General features: G+C 39.5%; 1 protein-coding gene across 1 annotated transcript in view; it reads left to right on the top strand.

Annotated features, from left to right (window-relative positions):
* The window catches only part of LOC125285321 (venom phosphodiesterase 1), a 44,208-nt gene that overhangs the window by 22,288 nt on the left and 1,639 nt on the right, over positions 1 to 20,281 (top strand). Inside the window, exons 12-23 of the mRNA XM_048229722.1 lie at positions 2,815 to 2,923; positions 5,329 to 5,451; positions 5,550 to 5,581; positions 5,827 to 5,954; positions 6,253 to 6,322; positions 6,581 to 6,668; positions 6,956 to 7,128; positions 9,034 to 9,079; positions 9,373 to 9,527; positions 10,600 to 10,738; positions 10,868 to 10,945; positions 19,106 to 19,238. Coding sequence (XP_048085679.1) covers positions 2,815 to 2,923; positions 5,329 to 5,451; positions 5,550 to 5,581; positions 5,827 to 5,954; positions 6,253 to 6,322; positions 6,581 to 6,668; positions 6,956 to 7,128; positions 9,034 to 9,079; positions 9,373 to 9,527; positions 10,600 to 10,738; positions 10,868 to 10,945; positions 19,106 to 19,238 — 1,274 coding nt within the window. The remainder of the gene's footprint in view (positions 1 to 2,814; positions 2,924 to 5,328; positions 5,452 to 5,549; positions 5,582 to 5,826; positions 5,955 to 6,252; positions 6,323 to 6,580; positions 6,669 to 6,955; positions 7,129 to 9,033; positions 9,080 to 9,372; positions 9,528 to 10,599; positions 10,739 to 10,867; positions 10,946 to 19,105; positions 19,239 to 20,281) is intronic.

Below are 20,281 nucleotides of genomic sequence, written 5' to 3'. Positions count from 1 at the left end.
CTCAAATGAGCTTTAAAGGACCTATCTGAGGCAGCTGAAAAAAGTGAGACAGGAATTATGGCTGAGGTACTCACAGACTGCTTAGGGACATGCACATTAACCTATATTGTGTAATGAAGCAGATTTTTGTCAGTACCTGTGGTTTCTTCCCTTCCCTAAACTGGGTTTGTATCCAATTCCTAACCCTAACCTAAGCCAGGTTCATACTTCCACGGGGGTTAACCCTCCCTCCCATTAGTCTGGATAGTCTGTGGCATGTCATAGTAATAATGAAATTAATGTTAAGATAATAACTGGTAATACATTATTGACATGCATCCTGGTGGGTTTGAGACACCAGACACCACTTAAGAGCCTTGTGGTCAAATAGTCTAACAAAACCATTAATCCAGCAAGTAACACTGCATTTACCAAACGTTTAATAAGAAATAATTGAGAAAATTCTGTTCAACATACCTGTTTACCTATCAGTAGCTCCCATAGACCACTCTCTTCTCCATCAGTGGTTGCTGGCAGCTGGGTTAATATTGCTAACTTAATATAATAAAATCTCGACTTTAACCTCGTAACATTTCGAACTTCATAGCTTATTTTTAATATTTTATTCTTCTAAAATGTTTATTTTATTTGGCTCAGGCATCGCTTGAGCAGCTACGCATCTAAACCCAGCCGAATTCTACTCTCGACTTTGGACAAATGAGGTGGTGACACATCATTCCATTATTATCGTGTCGATCTGATAGCCGTGCAGATCAGGTGCCCACACTAGGACTAATTCAATGATACTAATGAAGAAAGGTACCTACTTTTTTTTTATTTATTTATTTTAATTTTAATTAATTACATTTATATATGACAGAAGGTACACATACCACAGATATGTTAATTCTACATATTCAGTACTCTTTTCAAATGCAAGCATTTTTTGTTATGCCATCTTTATATCACTTAAATGTAAAAAGTACACCTTTCTTCACTTTTGGCAAGATGCGTTGTGAACAGAGTTTTGTTTTGTCCCAGGGTAATGTTCGCCAAAGATTCTCGAACCCAACTCTCCAATAAAATGTTGATGGTCACAAAAGCCTTAATGTTACCTGTTATTGTAGGTAGTGTGATTTTTTTTCTGCTGGGGTGTGGTTCACACGTTGAACATCTGAGCAAACAAACTTGAATGTGAGACTCGGTGGCAATACGTCTGTGGTGTATACAGTACATCAGTATCTGCATCAAATTAGATCCAGACCCAAGCAAGCTAGCCAATCAATCAGCCAGAGTTTTGAGTAAACTGTCCTGGAGGAGGAGAGCTCACATGTGAGGGACAAAGAAGATGTCGATGCCATTGTGGAGACCAAACACATTTGCAGTGTAGCAAGCAGTGGCTCTACGTTCACAAAACACATACACACAGCTCTAAATTTAGTCATTGATGAAGGTGCTGTTACTCAACTGGTTTATCAGTTCAGAAATCACATATCCATTCTTGTAACCTCTTTTTATTGCTCTCTTTAACTGTAACAAGCGCGGCTACACTTTGTCAGTGCATCATGGAGTAACGGTGGCCTCACATTACATGTCAACCCCCCCAACCTCACCCCCTGGGATTTGTGAAAGGGTGAAGGTTCAGTCTGCCTTTCCCATGAGATAACAACTTACAAATCAATCATGGACCAATGGCCTTGTACCAACATCAACTGAATGGTTTATTGTGGTGGAAATCTCCTGCTTGAATTAGAACTTGAAAAGTTAATATTTATAACCAACTTTCAAGTGGTGAAACAAACATAGATTTTGTGTACATGATTAATTGTTTAGGGAAAAGTAACTGTTGGGTGTTATTTATAGAGCCTGTTGCAATAGCACAGTACCTGTGACATTTTCTTCAAGACTTGAAAAGAGAATCTTGACTTCGACAGGAAGGAAAAGATGGAGATGTGGGTTCTCACTGACCATATTATCTCTTAATGGTGGCACATTCTAGTTATCATGATTGTCATATTGCTTCAGTTCTACTTACAACAACTACATTTAAATACATTAAATTGTTTTTCAATTGTTTTATATTGTTTCTATTTTAATTTTAATTCGTACATCATCTGGCCTCGAAAATAGTTCCAATCAATAGTCATGGCATCTACTCTTGCTAAACAAGCTCACGTTACATATTACAAGCTCACATCATAACATTCACCCAACTCAATTTTCTCATTTAATAACTGTGAAATGTTAAGTAATGACTGCTCTCTTGCTTTGAATAAATGGAATGTTCTTCTTGGGCAATTCACTGCAAAATGCGGAGTGATTGCTGGGATATTGCCACTCATATCTCTCATCTAATCAAATATTAATAAATAGTTTTACCAGGTCTAACTGTTGTATAATACAGAATAAAAAATATTAGAAGATAGAGGAGACCAACCAACATATTAAGTTGTGTCTGCACAATTCAACATTTTCATTACATTTATCAAGGAAAAAATCATCAGTACCTCAGGCACTTGAAACTAGCATGACTAAGCAAGACTAGTGTGTCATGGTACAGAAGACTCAACAGAGTCATCCAAATAAATGGATGGTTAAATTACATGCAACTGATTCATCATCTAAATACTTCAGAAACATAGCTGGAAGGAGAGTGAACTGTGAATAGTCATTGCCAAATACCTCTGAAATAAGCCATGCTTCACTGCAGCCCAATTTCAATGTGAAAAAGAGCAAAATCACAGTTTTTTAGTTGTACCTCCAGTAGGTCATGCCTGAATTGTTTATACCATGTTGATGGGTTTTAAATGAAGCCTTGTTTACCTTCCCTTGCAGCTTATCGAAGCCATCAAAGGGGTAGACAAGATCATCGGCCAACTGATGGACGGCCTGAAAATGCTGAATATGACACAGTGTATCAATATCATTGTCCTAGCTGACCACGGTAAGAAATGGTGTGCTACAGTAAAGCAGTGCTTCATTAAACTGCTTAATCAAAGCAAACAGCTAAATGTAACAAGTCTCACTCTCTCAAAAACACAATGCACTGTAAGACAAAACCCTTTGCAAATGTTACGCAGACTTGCAGAGGGAGCTGTAGCGTAGCAGAAGCATCTGCATCCAGAACCCAGGCTTGAAGTGTAACCTGAGGCCATTTCCAACAACCACTCCCTGTCTATTTCTTCGTTTCTTGTCCACCCTTCACTGTCCTACAATGTGCTCACTCTCTGAACACCACACCACATCTGGTCTCAAAGCTTGTCACAATACAATGTGGAACTTGCAGTTGCAACAACCAATTAAAGGTTATAAATAACCCAATTTATATTTTAAAAGAAAAATGTGATTGAAGATATATTGAAGAAATATAACTCCAAATGCAATTCAATTTCATATCAAAATATACAGGAGAGATTTTAAATCCTAGTGTTAGGTACAGGATTTCACACAGTGGCCAATCAACAACCAAGCCTATTTACAGTCAAAACCAAAATCACTATCAAAACATCACCAACAGAACAGCCTTCATGAACATTTCAGGGGGTTATCAAGCAGGCACCTTCCTTCATAGGCGTTTCATTGAATTAGGCCCACGACACCTCCAGAAGGCTCAACAGTGGTATCTAGCATCCCAGACCAACCCCCATCCACACTCATGTTGGGTTCTCTAGCAACAAATACCGGAAAATTATTTGATCCTCTTCATTGCTGCGGCCATTTATGATCCGATTAGCAATGTTACCAGACAAACCGCAATCCCTTAATGTGGGCACCGACATACCAACAAACCCTTCAGCCAATCCTCTTCGTTGCTGTGGCCGTTTATGATCCAGTCAGCAACATGTACTTTTCAGTCATTCCTCTTCGTTGCTGTGGACGTTTATGATCAGCAACATACCCAAACAATTCAGGCTACAACATGACCCCAAGTAGTCTGTGAGCACCTCAGCCATAGCCATTGGCTTGCTTTTTCAGCAGCCTAACTGTTTTACAGCTCCTTTCAATGACCCTCCTTGAAAACCAAAGTCTAGCAGAAGGGTTGTGCCTGTCTTTGCTACAAGGCCTCTGGCACCTCTTGTGTGTGCTTGCAAAGAGTGATCACATAATGCCAATTTTAGCTCAGCTACACTGGCTTCATGTCAAATTCAGGTTTGAGTTTAAAATTTTACTTTTTGTTTTTAAAGCCCTTAAAGGTTTAGCCCCACCTTACATCTCTGAACTGCCCCCACACTACTAGGTCACTCAGGTCACAAGACCAACTCCTGCTTGCTGCCCCACGTACACGCCTTAAAACCCGTGGCGACCAAGCTTTTTCTCTAGCTGCTCCAAAGTTCTGAAATACCCTCCCTCCACATAGCAAATCCTCCCCTACAATTACCTCCTTCAAATCCAATCTCAAGACATATTTTCACTTGCTTTTAATACAGAATGATGTTTTTGGTCTTGTTTTATTTTTCTTATTTATTTTTTATTTATCTTATCTATTTTCTTGCCGCTGCTACTAATGCTGTCTTGCCACAAATAATCACACTTAGTTTGTGTAGATGTATGACCTTTGTGTAGATGTATGGTCTTATTGTAATTGACTTATTAGCTAACTTTTTCTTTGTTCAGCACTTTGGCTCAACCCCTGTTGTTTTTAAATGTGCTATATAAATAAATGACTTGACTTGACTTGGCGCTCTCTTACCTCTGCTACCAGGTCTGCATACTTAGATTTTTTTCTTTCATACTGGAGGCTTCTTCAAGCACATCTTCAAAGAGAATAGTTAGCTTGATAAACAATGCGCTCACTCTCTGAACACCATTCCACATCTGGCCTCAAAGCTGTCACAATACAATGTGGAACTTGCAGTTGCAACATCCACCAGAAGTTTCCAGTCCTGTGCTATTGCTTGTATTTGCCCTATAGGCACTTTTCTGCCCCTCACGCACAAACGGAATTCTACAGCCCCTTTCAGACCAAATCAAATTCCTAGTAACTCTGTATACATGGCGAAATAAAGTTGAATTGAATTGGCTAGCATAGAATTAATCTCAACTCTCTTGTTCTCAAGCAAACCCACCAGTACTTTTAAAACCTGATTATATCTCCAGGTGTAGCGACCTTGGGTCGGGCTAGTTTTACAACCAGAAAGAATATGCTTTAAAGAGCCATGACCCATGACTTGCATCTTCACCCATCCATTGACTGAGGTTCTGTGCAGTTGGATAAACATTATAAGTGGCTCCTACAATAAAGGCTAAATGACTCGCAATACACATTACAATGTAGTGCAGTAAAACCCCAGACCTCCAAACAAGTTGAATGAACAGTTCATGAACCTTTTTTTTCCTGTTATTTTTAAGGAATGGAAGAAATAAGCTGTGCCAGAAAAGAAGCGTTGGAAGACATGATTGGGGACATCAGTAACCTTTTTGTCAATGAGGGCCCATTTGGTAGAATTAGAACAAAGAACAACGACCAGCCTTGTATGTGAATATGAACTAAAAGTTAAGCTTCAAACACACTTTTATTTCATTTCTTTGAATGACTACAAATATGAATAAACATTTCCTTATTTTCTTAGTGGACTCTGCCGCCCTCGTGACCAATATGACGGTAATTTGATTGCTAATGTTGACTCTTGGTGGATGTGTAACCTTCACTTTGTTAAGTATAAAAATACTGGAAAGCCAGTCCTTCTCACCACATCTAAACATCATACACTGTCATAACTAAAAATCTCATGCACATTATCATAAACTTGTTAGTTCTGTATTGTGTATATTCAGTGGTCTGATAATACTAATCCCATTATTCTTGTTATTCATATGATGTTAACATTTGTTTTGGGGGCTCTCCAGTGCAGGAGTCCCAGTCAGAAGATAAAGCCATATCTGAAGGCTCATCTGCCAAAGCGCTTTCACTTTGCTAATAGCAGGCGTATCGAGGATGTCACTGTGATGGTTGAACCTAAATGGCTTTTTGAGAGGTGCTGCTCCCCTCTCATTTTCTTTATCTCTTCTCAACTTCCCTTTCCTATCTTCTGCTTGATTTGTTTGTTCTCCTTTCTTATCTCTTTCTTTTTCCCATTTCTTCCCGTTTTTGGTTTCGTTCTTTCTTTCTCCACCTGGGGGACACCCCCCCCTCCGTTCTTCCTTTTATTATAATAATATTTTAATTATACACCCATACAACCTTCCATTACTGTACATACAGAAATGGCAGCACTTTAGTCTGCATTGAAAGTCTTAATCTCTTTGGTTGTTTTTTTGTTGCGGACTCTGAAGGAAACCAGGATCCCTGACTGGTTGTGCTGGTGGTACTCATGGATATGACAATGATGTTTACAGCATGCAGGTGCGCACACGTGTGTGTGTGTGTGTGTGTGTGTGTGTGTGTGTGAATACATTACATATTACTGTATCGCCCTGTGAGTGAGCATGTAAATGTCATGTGATTTGTCCACGTGTGTATGTGAGCATGTGTGGTTGTGTGTTTGTGTGCACAAGTGCATGTTTTGTGTTTGTGTAAGTGGATGTTAACATGACTCCATGCTGATTGTAAACCCTTGGTCTCTAGCCTCACGTGACCACTTTTAACCACTTTGTGTTCCAGGCCATGTTTCTCAGTTATGGTCCCAAGTTCCTTTCCCAAACAGAGGTTGAACCATTCTCCAACGTTGAGGTGTACAACCTCATGTGTGGTGGGTCATAAAGTCTCCTTTTTTGTTATCTTAACAATGTACTTTGTTAAGGTGTATGGTAAAAAAGAAGTATTACCGCAGCAAAACCAGTGCGCTCTACTCCACCATAACAGGAAGAGGACATAAGCACAGTGGTGTTTTTCAAGTTCATAACCCAATAGGTTTACTGTAAAGGAACATTGTCATCACTCTGTACACACACACACACACACACACACACACACACACACACACGCACCTGTACATGACTGAGCTAAACTGAATGACTAAACTGTGCTTCCCCACAGACTTGCTGGAAATCTCACCAGCAATTAACAATGGCACCCATGGAAGTATGAACCATCTCCTCCGGAAACCCTGGTTCACCCCGCAGCACCCAGCAGAGCAGGTTGGGCCTGGTCAATGCCCTCTCCTGACTCTCAATCCTGGGGATGAACTTGGCTGTGAATGTCCTGCTCTGGTACATTATTGCTTTACCTAAACTTGTTTTTGTTGTTGAATAGCTTGTTCATCATAATGAAACCGCCCTGCTCAAAGAACAAAGGGAAAGAGCATTTTTAGCCTTTTTAAGAGCATTTTTGCATATTTAGCAATCATCATCATCATCATCATCATCATCAACCATTGTTTATTCAGGGAAAAATTGACTGAAAATTAAGCTCTTTTGTAGCAATGCCCTGAGTTTAGAAACAAAGTCAAACAAAAACAAGGTGCTGGACAAGTGTCGTGACTCATATAGGGATTGGCATGTAGCCCCACTAGACTTTTACGGAAAAATTTAGTTTGTGTCTGACTGTACAGCAGGGGTGTCCAAACTGCACACACACATCCACACAACCAGAGACACACACACAAACAAACACACAACCATGCACACACTCACGCATGCAAACAAGCACACACACACACACACACACACACACACAGAAGCATACACAAAAGTTGCAAGAGTAGGGGATGGAGTAGGAGATTGAGACAAATTGACAAGTGTGATTTATTTTTGCAGAGAGATGTACAGGACTGAGTGGCGGTCATATTTTGTACCGCTGTATGGTACATCTAGTTTAAATACTAAATACTAATTATTTGAAATAAATAATAATAATAATAATATTATTATTATTATTATTATTATTATTATTATTATTATTAATAATAATAATAATAATAATAATAATAATAATAAATTATGGCATTGCACATTGGTGACTCTCCTGGCACTGAACATCTTAAGCAACATTGTGCTCTTGAACAGTCTGTGGGCAACTGGCAAATTTCCCAGTTATAACACATAGGGTCAGTTGCTGTCTGGGTTATAGCTGAAGGAATACAAACTATTCTCTTTGAGGGCAGCTGGCTGAAGAGACTCTTAAGGCAGCTAAGGTTGTGAAACTAATTTTCATCAGCCCAAATCAACCAAGACCAGCAGGATAATAACCTCTCTTATTACAGTGAAATTACTCAAACTAGACTCAAAACATATCACAGGAAGGAAAATGGCAAATTTACTGCTGAAATTAGTTATGATCAAAACAATATGTGAGCTGAACTCCAAAGGTCTGTTTTTGCAGAAAGTAAACTGAAAGGAAAGAAAAACTGTAGCACCATTTAAAGGAGAAATTTTTCACATAGATCTTCGAGTTTACGATTACCGTTGGTACGGAAAAAAATGAAAACAATCGTTTTTACCTAGCTCGAGTTGCTAGTTCCAACAGCTCAAGCAGCCAGGCAGCTACAGCACCACACTCTGGGGGTATGAACACAGGACATCCCCCCAGAGTGTAGCACTGTAGCTGCCTATCAACTGTTTCAAGATGCCCATAGGAAAAAAAAGGAATAAAAAATGAGACCAATATTTTCCCCCTAAACCTTTTGTTAATGACCATTAAGAACAGATAGAATGAGAAGATAAAAGGGGTATTTTGACATACCAAGTTGGACTTGGGTTGAGACAAAGGAGAACTATTTTGCAACTGAGAAATAGCCCTCCTCTTGTCTCCACATCACGCAACATAACTTAAATGTAATGTCTATTCCATGCCCTCACCTAAAGACAGTACTGGAGGCCATTTAGGCCATTGCAATTAAACTACAGAATGCTCTGCCTTTAAGATTAGCTGACTTTGCTGACTTTTCTGACAGGCACATGTAATGTGTACGCACCAAATCTGAATTACATATTTATTTTGTAATTTTCTCACTGTTTATTGTGTTTTTCTATTTTCTATTTTTAGTACTTCTAAAACTTCCACTCTTGTAAAGTACTTTGTGGCTCACATTACATTACAGAAATAAAACTTAATTACTTATCGACAATTGCCTATGACATGTAAGTAAATAGTTAATGTGTATTTATGACTTTTAGGCTACATCCAACCTCAACTCACGCCTGAATCTGACAGCAATTCAAGGTAAAGGCTTTCAAGCCTCTGAATAACTTACACTTGGGATGCTCATGAGATGTCGCTTAGGCATGTTATAAGGAGCCAAGCCAAGAGATTTTACACAAATAAAGAAATTACTTTCATGGCAAATTCCCCAAATTACTGTATTGAGATAACTGGTGGCAGAAAAGTAAAAACAAGTAATCATATAACTGCATAACTTACATATTCTATTGAGGGTAACACCTTTTTTGCCTAAGTAGGACTGATTTACTTAAATAAATTAAAAAGTATTGTTGACTTTATTGACTTTCTCTCAGTATCAGCCACAGAGAAACAGCACATGCCCTTTGGGAGGCCAAGACTACTGCAGTCCGGGGCAGACTACTGTCTTCTCCACCACCAGGGCTTTGTTAGTGGTTACAGCAAAGCCAGTCTGATGCCTATGTGGAGCTCATTCACAGTGGAGAAACCTGTAAGTCTCCCTTACTCCTACCCTAAGAACCAAAGTTAATAATTCTCTGAATTAGTTTTGTCATAAATGAAACTAGAATTGTTTGAGGCTGATGTAGTGAAAACAGACAGGGGTGATAATGTTCTCATGTGTTTCTACATTATTCTCCAAGTCCCTGGAGACATTAGACATAGGCCTACAGTACATCACAACCACATTTTTTCTGATCAATGTAAAAAAAAAACATTGTGTTGGTGGTAGCTGTGGTGCAGTGATTCCCCATGATAATCCTGATTAGACCCCCTTTATTCTTTTTTCAGAAGTTGTCTAATGCTGCACATACAAATGTGAGAATATGTATAATGTGGACTTCTTATTTCCGATTCGCTGGCGCGTCGGGGTCCAGTTCGCCCTGTCGGGACTTATTTTCCCAATAATGACCAGCATTCTATACATTATCCCTTACTTATTACACGGCTCATCACAATGCTAGTAGAACGCTCCATTGACTTGAATGGGATTTCCCAACGTTCTACGGTAAAATAAATTCATGTAATTACCGCTGCAAACATATAATTACCGCTGTCAATGGCAACGGGTTTTGTGCTTCTGATACGTCTTTCATATCACTACGCAAGGACTGGAACTTCATTCAAACGTGAAAGCAGACGGTTGATCAGCTGTGTTCTGAAGAATGTTTGATTCAAGTTCAGCAGTGTGTGTTGTTGCAAACTATTTGTTTCTCAGCAAATGCCACAATGAACGGTAACAAATAGGCTAGGCTTACGTAGACTAAAGTCATATCGTGGGGAGTTTATTATTTTGTTTTGGCAAGTAGCCGTATAATAAGCGGGATAATGTATAGAACAAGACTCCTCTGCTGGCGCGTCGGGGTCCGGTTCGCCCTGTCGGGACTTATTTTCCCAATAATGACTGGCGTTCTATACATTATCCCTTACATAGTGAAGGTATACGATGCAGTAGACATTGTTAACATTTTGTCTGACTTCTCTATCTCTCTCTCTTTCTCTCATACACACACACACACACACACACACACACACACAAACACACATACAAACACACCTTGTAGGCAAGCGAAGACCCTCTTCCAGAGGTCATAGAAAACTGCTTAAGAGCTGATGTAAGACTGCCAGCAAACCAGAGTGCCAGGTGTAATGAGTATGCTACTGCTGCTGGCAACATCACCCCTGCATTCCTGTACCCACCCAGTAAGTAATCACTACACTACACGCACCCAGACACACTCATACGCCACAGACTGAGTTTCCGAGAACTGACTTGTGGAGCACTGACGTTCATTCTTAATTCAAGCTCTGATTGTTGTGATTTCCCGCCAGATCTGAACCAGTCTGCTGACGAACAGTACGATGCATTGACCATGAGCAATGTGGTGCCCATGTATCAGCAGTTCAAAAGTAAGCAATGGAAAGAGAGATTTACTGACTTCCATTTTTCAACCACATAATTCCTCCTTAATGTAGGAGAGAGTGGCTGGTTGGATCACTTTTCACTCTCTGTAATATTTCTCCATCTTACCATGCATTAAAACTGTCAAAGTGTGATTAACTGAAAACTTTGGATCTCAGCTAAAAAAAAATAGGTACATTCAATGTCAACAAATGATCCCTCGTTTTGAGTCCCGTATCGGAAAAAAACTGAAATGAACCGGTCGTTATATCGATTTACTTGTTATGAATCGGTGCACAACCTTTTCTGCTCGCTCAGATGCTCATTTACGTTCCAAGCACCGCTTTCACCCCACTTCTGGTTTTAAACTAAACTACGGAATTGTGGGTAATGCAGTTCGTTTTTGGTTACATTCATTGCCCAAAGTTGTCAAATGACCTCATTACCCATACATCTATTGCAACTTAAGCATGTGACAACTTGCACTCGGTCGGCTTTTGTTTTTCGAAATCCAGCGCGAAATTAAGAATTTACAGCATTCCTTAACAGCAACGATAGTCTGTAGAGTAGCCTTACCTTTGATGAAGGGATTTCCTTAATGTTAAATAATAATTTGGCCCTTGCTGCTAAAACGATGCATAAATTATTAGCCAATGATTTTGTTCATATTTACTCAGACTTGTGGCATTTTAGGTTTCTGCATTAGGTCTACTGTTGGAACAAAATAAGCCCTGAGAGTTCATTGATTTGTAGGCCTTTATTCTTGTAGGGTAGGCTAGGCCTATATGAGAAAAGGCCAAGAGTGTCTTAAGCACTATTTTATTTTATTTCGGTATTGTCTTACCTCAACAAGGCTACAGCTCCATGAAAACAATCAGATATAACTATAAAATCTGTAAAGTCTATAAAAATGTATTTTTATGTTGTATTTGGCTGCTGTGTTTGACTGAAATGTAGACTATTCTTTTTTCATTTCAATACAGTATATGAAACAAACCTCAGTTTAGATAATCATATTCACACATTTTGTTGCCTAATTGACAACCATGATAATTGATAATATAAAATGAATGTGCACCTTGAGCAAATTATAAAAAATCTTTCAGAATGCTTTCCATTCTTGGACTGCATCGAATTGCATCGAATCGCATTGCATCGAATCGTACTGAATCGTTTTTTATAAACATGTATCTTTTCTTGTATCGAATCGTGCCCATGTATCTAGATGCGAATCGTATCGGCTTTTACATGAGAGATTCACACCCCTAATATATATATATGTATATATATATATATATATATAAGGGCCCTATTTTTGACCTAGTGCATGGCGGATAATGGGTTATTTTCATGGTGCAACGTTTAAATTCTTATTTTGCACATCTATTTTTTTGTTCAGCAACGCGCCAAGGGGTGTGGCAACTAGCGACCTGAGGAGGGATCTGGCGCGTTACCTAACAAATTTCGTACACTACCTAAAATGCATTATGCCACTGACCAAGAGAAACCTGGTCAGAACTCCATGGCGAGTTGTTTATATGTTATTTTAAGAGCCTATTATCAACAGTGATATGGGCGGGTGCACAACGCACCATGCTTCTCTCAACCACAAACGCACACCGGCGCACATCCAGATATTATGAAATACATCTCACAATGAGTAGTTATTCACCATCATTTGCAAATAACATTTTGTGGATGCACCTTTTAGTTACCTTGGTATTAACCGTGATTCAACCTGCCCTTGATCCAACCTTCCCCGGTCTTCCCTATTCAGTCATGCTTTCATTTGATAGTAATTCAACCACATCTTTCACATCTGTCTATTCATTTCATCTTTTCCATTTGCTAACTTCCCTGCATTTGCTACAATGTTTTTTCCAGGGCTGTATAGAGAGTTACATAAACTCCATTGATGCTAATGTTCAATTTCTTCCAGCAATGGCGGCTCATGGAAGCCTCAAATAGTTCCCAGAAGTTAACAATTAATAATAGCAGTGTTGCAGTTACAGCAGTATGGACTGTTTGTAGTAAGCATTTAAGACTCAGATTTACATTATTGCCGAAAAACAAGAAGCAGAAGTAGAAGAAGGAAAAAACAGTAGTAGTAGTAGTATTGTAATATGGTTGCAAGCGGCAATGGTGGGCCCGAGCACCTGCGGTCTGCAACCCATGACATTTTAGAATCCAACAATGCACTCATATGTGGTGCATGCGTCAAATGCACGTATCTGATATGGGTGCTTTTTGTTTTTGCAAGTTTTATACATTAGCAACACTTACTCACTTCCTCATGGATGTGACGATTTACACCGATGATATTCACTAGGTGGTGCTACACCACAAATATGTGGAGTACAATGATGTGCTTCCAAGTACCAATTTATGACAAAAATTTTGTGATATGCAGTGTTTTTTTTTAGTTATCCTAAAAACTCCTTTCAGTCTACCCACCGACATAATTTCAAATCAGGAAACCTGCAACACACCTTCATGAACAATAACAAATTAGCGTAGATAACAGCAAGTTAAGGATTTTTTTTCTAACATGCGTTTCCTCACATGTGTTTTGTTTGGACGGCATACAAAAGCAGAAGATTTTCGGTTTGATTTGGAGTTTAATTTACTTTTGGACTGTTTGATTATATTGCTAAATGTTGGGACTGATGGGCACTGAAATTTCGGGGGTAGCCTAGGCTATTTGATGCTTCACTATTAAGTTTTATGTAGTTCAAAGAGTGTCTGGATTTCCACCCGCTGTTTATTGCGAGACAAGGCAGCTGCTTTTATTCATTCATTCAGTGTGCTGTGCTGTAATGAAAACCTTATTGCGTAGCCAAGTTGCCTAAATTGAGCTATTTTTTAAATTATGCATGATTTACTTAGTACATTTGTAGGCTGGAATGCCTCGCAGCAACAATTGTGTTTTTAAAATGTAGTAGGCCTATACTGCTTCAGCCTCTGGCAAGCTCAGAAGGGGATTGGTAGCTTAAGAGCGATGTGTTGGAGACCCATGTAGGACAATGACTTTTCATTGGCAACAGTATTAAACCTACCAACAATATAAAATATTAAGAAGAGCTCTTTTATTTCATTGAGTTAAATTGAAACAATATCTTATAGTGCTCATGGACTGATAGCCCTACTGGTAGGCAATTATTACCCCGGCTTGTATTTGGGGGCCGGCTTTTATTTGTCCAAATCGACAACTCCCCCGGCTATTTTCGAGGCCCGGCTATAAATAGAATCCTTGCCATAATTTGAGGATTTACAGTAGTGCACCTCCACACCGTCATAGATGTTGGGTTTAGAACGGAGCACTAAAACTAGTTGGATAGGTTGGATAGTTGAATCCTTACTCTTTAACCCAGACGAGTCCATGATTTCCAAAAAAAATAGCATTTTTCATTTTAAACCAGCTCAGGTCCAAATAAGATGGTATTTCTGTATCATGTCTAAATAAAAATGTGGCTGTTGCATGGTAAAGTTTACACTAGCATTTCTGAATGGAGTATCCAACTGTGCTCACAGACAATGGTTATCAGAGGGTCTGAGCCTACAGTATACATTTTTTTACATAAACAGGTCTGGTTTTAATGCAGTGCCATCTGAGGTCCAAAAGACCATGACCATCCAATGTTGTTTTTCAGATATCCCTTGTTTGCAAAGATTTCTCTGGATTTTAATGATAGTACTGTAGATAATGAACTCCCCAAATACTTCACAATTTCCCGTTAAGCATTAAAGCATTCAAATTATACCGTGGAAATCCAGTTCCAGTTCTCGCAAGAGCACAATATTGTGCATTTTACACAATATCCCAACTTTTTCTGATTTGGGGTTGCTTATGCCAACCACAGTACATCAAAATTGTTCATGTGCACAACGCACACAATCCCAAATATCTCACTTCCTGTTAAATGTGGCTATTGCAATGTACATATGAAAGCTGTTCGTCTTGGCCAGTTACACGCACCTTCCCAATTTTGTGTGCATACCTGAAAGTACATGCCAACCACAAGACTAATGATGATAATAAACTAAAAATAAAAGTATCGACTATGGCAGCTTTTCTGCAGCTCAGTTTAGTTCTCTCTCTCTCTCTCTATATATATATATATATATATATCTATCTATCTATATATATATATATATGAGAGAGAGAGAGAGAGTTTACTAACATCGATGGTGCAAGGAGGGAATGAAGCCCAATGGGCTTGTACAAGAGACACCCCTTTCAATAATGAACTCAAATGTATAAGGCTGACAAATAAACTTTGACAAAAAAGGAGATAAAGTACAGAAATAATGTGATAGATAGTACAGAAATAGATAAATAATCAAGTACATAAATAATCAATGTTAATTAGGACATTTGTATCAGTTCCTTATCAAATTAAAAGGTGCACTATGCAGGTTTAGGTATTTTTTGTGACTGTAGAGCTCTAGAGTCACAATATATTTATATTTCACTCTGCTATCGTAAATAGCAAACTTTTCATGACTTATCCCCCAGTTGTGGAGGTGAAGGATTAACAATGGGCAAAAACTCTCCAAAGAGCTATTGAGAATGAGGAGATGTCATCACGACACATGACGTCCTTCATTTTGAATAGATAGCAAAGGAGGTTGTTGTGATTCCGGACTACTTTAAGAGACAGCTGCGTGAAAAACTGCTCCAGTGTGTCACACGATTGTCGTGGAAATCTTTAGAAACCATGGGTTGCGTTTCCCCACATGGAAAAAGATGATTTGATGTCTGCCAAATGTTGACAAATCCAACGGTGCAACACTACTGCTGCATAAGCCCCTCAACGCTTGCCTATATAATATTATACATATTGTGAGTCTAAGTATAAAACTTTTCTATGCTGATTGCTGGCAGTTCACGTACTGACTGATGTTACTGCTACTGTAACTTATGGAACAGGGATGTGTATATGAGGGCCAGCTTACTTAAGGCTACATTGCCATTAGTTGCCAATGTTTTTGCTAGCATATGAATCAGGATTATACTTAGACAAGAAAATGTTTAGGTTCGATTCAAAGCAACTCATAAAGGGGAAATGCGGTGTTGTACAGTTAAGCAGAGGTGGAAAGTAACAAAATACATTTACTCACGTTACTGTATTGAGTAGTTTTTCTGTGTATTTTGTATTTTTTAAGTAGTTTATAAAATCGGTATTTTAAATTTTACTTGATTACATTTTGAGTGAAGTATTGTACTTCACTACATCAAAAATCCCATCCGTTACTTGAGTAAAAAAAAGTTAAGACTAACGAAAACAGAAATGGAGAGAAAAAAATCGCGCCCTAAACCACTAGCCTGATTATGATCAGCATGTAGCCTACAAAAGGACATGAATCAAGCTGGCGCCATGCAGTCTTGTGATGGAGTTAGATTACATGTGTAGCCTAACCTATGAAAGTGTATTTTCCGCTATTTCAATGGGTTGTCTCAGTTCGTTTTAGCACTGATGATTGCGGAGATATTCAAGCAAACACCATGGGATTTCGTGTTTTGACGTGTTTTGACGTTTGTGCTCACCTTTCTTTGTAAAGAAGTTTATTAGCAGTTGTTTCCCCTCATTTGGATGTCTCTCTTTTTTCTGTTTTGGCCTTTGTTTTTGGTAACCTGACTTGGCTTTCTTGGAGAAAGACATTGCACCAGCAGCACAACAATTAGCGGTCCACTACTAGCGATGCTCAACTAAATAAACTAAATGCTTTTGAGGATGCATTGAGGAATACACAGACACTGTGACCTCCTACATCACCAAATGCATCGATGATGTTACAGAAATAAAACACATCACCACTCGGGCCAACCAGAAGCCATGGCTGACAGGAGACGTCCACAGACTGCTGAGGGCCAGAGACAAAGTCTTCAGAGCTGGAGATGTAGCTGGCCTAACAACAGCGAGGGCTAACCTGTCCCAGGGCATCAGGAAGGCAAAAAAGGATTACACAGACAAAATAACAACACACTTCAAAGACAGCAGAGATGCACAGAGCCTGTGGCAGGACATACAGGCCATCACTGACTACAAGCCTGCGCCACGGAGCTGTGAGAACAACACCTCTCTGCTAAATGACCTGAACAGTTTTTTCGCCCGTTTTGAAGCACAAAATGACACTCAACCACAGAAAACCCCACCTCCCCCCCACGACCAACCCCTGTACCTGACTGTGCAGAAGAGCTGAATGATGTTTTTACAGACATTTTCAACACCTCTCTGGAGCAAGCAGTCATCCCATCACTTTTTAAAGCTGCCACCATCATACCCGTGCCAAAGAAATCATCACCATCATGCTTCAATGACTACTGTCCTGTAGCACTCACGCCCATAATCATGAAGTGCTTCGAACAGTTAGTCATGTCACACATCAAAGCCACCCACCCCTCCCCCTTCCCACTTTCTCCCCCAGTTCGACGCCCTTTAATCTGCTGAACCTTCTGCTCGTTTCAAATATAAAAAAAACTCTCTGCAACTCAACATTGGCCTGCCTGCCTCAGCTGCCTGTGAGGGGCTTTTCAGTTGTGCATGATTACTGTTCACTGCAAAGCGACCAAGGATGAGTGCAACTAACTTTGAAAATCAACTACTGCTCAAACTTAAAGGAGAACTCCGGTGATTTTTCACATAGATCTCCATTTCTCATCGTCACCGAGTACTGTCGGTATGAACAAAACTGAAACAATTGGTTTTACCTAGCTCGAGTTTCTGCAGCTACAGCGCTACACACTGGGAGCATGAACATGGCTGCCTCGAGCAACTCGAGCTAGGACCAAAGTCCTTTTAGACAAGTACCTCCAATCGGCGGCCATATTGCAATGCTTTTTGGGCACTTATCGGGCATCTATTTCGGCAGAAATGCGTGTGTGTAAGGCTTCACGACACCAATCTTGCTCCAGCGGCGAGATCACAACAGATGACTGGCACGATGTATTCACAACACACCACATGATTGGCTCAATGTATTTACATGTTGATGTTTTGCCGCGGAAGGGTTGTGATATGTGTAGACAACTGCCATATTGGCGTTACAAACTAACCCCATGCATTACTATGGAGGATTTTTTGAGTGCTGTATCTCCTCATTAGAAAGTGTCTGGTAAAACTGATTGTTCTGGTACCCCCCTAAAAAAAAAGTAACTAAGTAACTTTTACTTAAAGTACATTTTAAATGAACTACTTTTTACTTTTACTTGAGTACATTTTCAGATCGGTATTTTAACTTGTACTTGAGTAATATTTCATCAAAGTATTGGGACTTTTACTTGAGTACAATATGTTCGTACTTTTTCCACCTCTGCAGTTAAGTATGACCATAAGATAGAGTCATGGACGAGGGGTGACCCTATCCAGACCCGAAGCATTCCGAAGTTAGCCATTTTTTACTGATTCTTCCATAACGCTAATAACGCTAGCAAACCGGGCATCGGTTCAACTGCACATAAATCACTTCTTAACCCATCTACGAGGCATCTATGAAGAACTCCACACTTCGTCAACTGTGTAATTAGGTTCTTGACATTTAAAACAAGGCATTGGCAACATTGAATGTGTGCTGTAAGTTTATTTACTCAGGGCAGCAGTTTTCAGATTACATTATGTGCTTACATAATTGCAAAAGGGTTCTCCAATGTTTTCTCTGTTAGCCTTTTAAAATGATATCAGATTAGTAAACAGAATGTGCCTTTGCAACATTGGATGAATGGTTGCTGATAATGGGCAATGTAGATATTGCATTAAAGATCAGCCATTTCTTTCTACAACAGTCGAGAACCCTTTTGCAATTAAGTAAGCACATAATGTAATCTGAAAACTGATGGTATTCTGTCAATAATGGAGTGGAATGGAAATTTGTGTCTCCAAACTTTTGACTGGTATAGTATATTGTTGTAATGGTAGGCTAACCACATAGTTTATACAATAATTACACTGTGTTATAAATATTGTATATCAATTATTTTATTGACTTTCAATTACCTAAAGTAGTGGCTCTGTCTCTCAATATTGAACTAATTGTCAATCACTTCCGGGAACATTTTGAAGTTTGCATGAACCCCGTGACCTTAACTAATTTTGAACACCCATTGCTGCAACTCTCTCTCTATAGAGCTCAGGGTTTGTCTATTCACTCTGGATCCTCTTACTCTCTAGGAATTTGGGGCTACTTCCAGGCTGTCTTGCTGAGGAAGTATGCATTGCAGTACAATGGCGTGAACGCAGTTGCTGGTCCTGTGTTTGATTATAATTATGATGGGCTATATGACTCGGCTGACCAAATCCAACAGTACGTAAATTCTCTGCTGATTTCCTACATACAGTAATTATCAGTAGTGGTCAAGAGCAAGTATTAGAACCATGGGTAGATTATAAGCCACTGGGCCCCTGGACACAAATGTGAAAAGGGCCCCCCTGTCTGCCTCAGAAAGTTTGTAAGTAAGTAAGTAAAAAGTAACAGATTGAGGTTGAAACGAATATGACATAACCATTAACAGAATCAAAGCATCTTGCTGTAAAGCGAGAAGATGCCTGTTACAAAGCATGATTATCACACACATAGTGTAAATTGTGTTATTTGACTAAGAGTTCCCATTCAGATATCAGGGGTAAATAATATAGTATAAGTAAGTATATATACTGTTTTGATCCCGTGAGGGAAATTTGGCCTCTGCATTTATCCCAATCCATGAATTAGTGAAACACACTCAGCACACAGTGAGGTGAAGCACACACTAATCCCGGCGCAGTGAGCTGCCTGCAACAACAGCGTCGCAGTGCAGTGAAGGGTTAGGTGCCTTGCTCAAGGGCACTTCAGCCGTGCCTACTGGTCGGGGTTCGAAGCGGGAACCCTACAAGTCCGAAGTGCTAACCAGTAGGCCATGGCTGCCCAGAGTCTACACAGAGGCTACACAGAGTCTTGGGCTTCAGGGCCCACTGGCCTGAGCCATTGGGCCCCTGGGCATGGGACCGGCAGGCCCGCTCAGTAATCCATCCCTCATTGGAATGCAAACTCACTTGTAAGAATAAATTGTTGATAGCAATGATGGCATGATCTAAACTATAAGTGTATGTATAGTTTTTAACAAAAACAAATATCTGGGACCTTCTAGGAAAACACTATTTTACAAAGTTCAAGTGTCAAGTCACTGGAGCAATGTACTGAGAAGGCATGCAGTCACTGGTAAAAGGCTTGCTAGAATGCAAACTCCTGTCTTTTGGCAAAATAGCTGCCATGTGGTCCCACCCAGACCACTTAATTGCATAGCCCATAGCTTCGGAAACTAGTTGTAATGACAGGTGTATCCATCCTTTACATGGACATATAGACTA

The sequence above is a fragment of the Alosa alosa genome, chromosome 20 (genome assembly GCF_017589495.1).
Source record: "Alosa alosa isolate M-15738 ecotype Scorff River chromosome 20, AALO_Geno_1.1, whole genome shotgun sequence".
Lineage (NCBI taxonomy): Eukaryota > Metazoa > Chordata > Actinopteri > Clupeiformes > Clupeidae > Alosa > Alosa alosa.
Note: the sequence above shows the minus strand (reverse complement) of the source record. Positions and strands in the feature narration are given on the sequence as shown.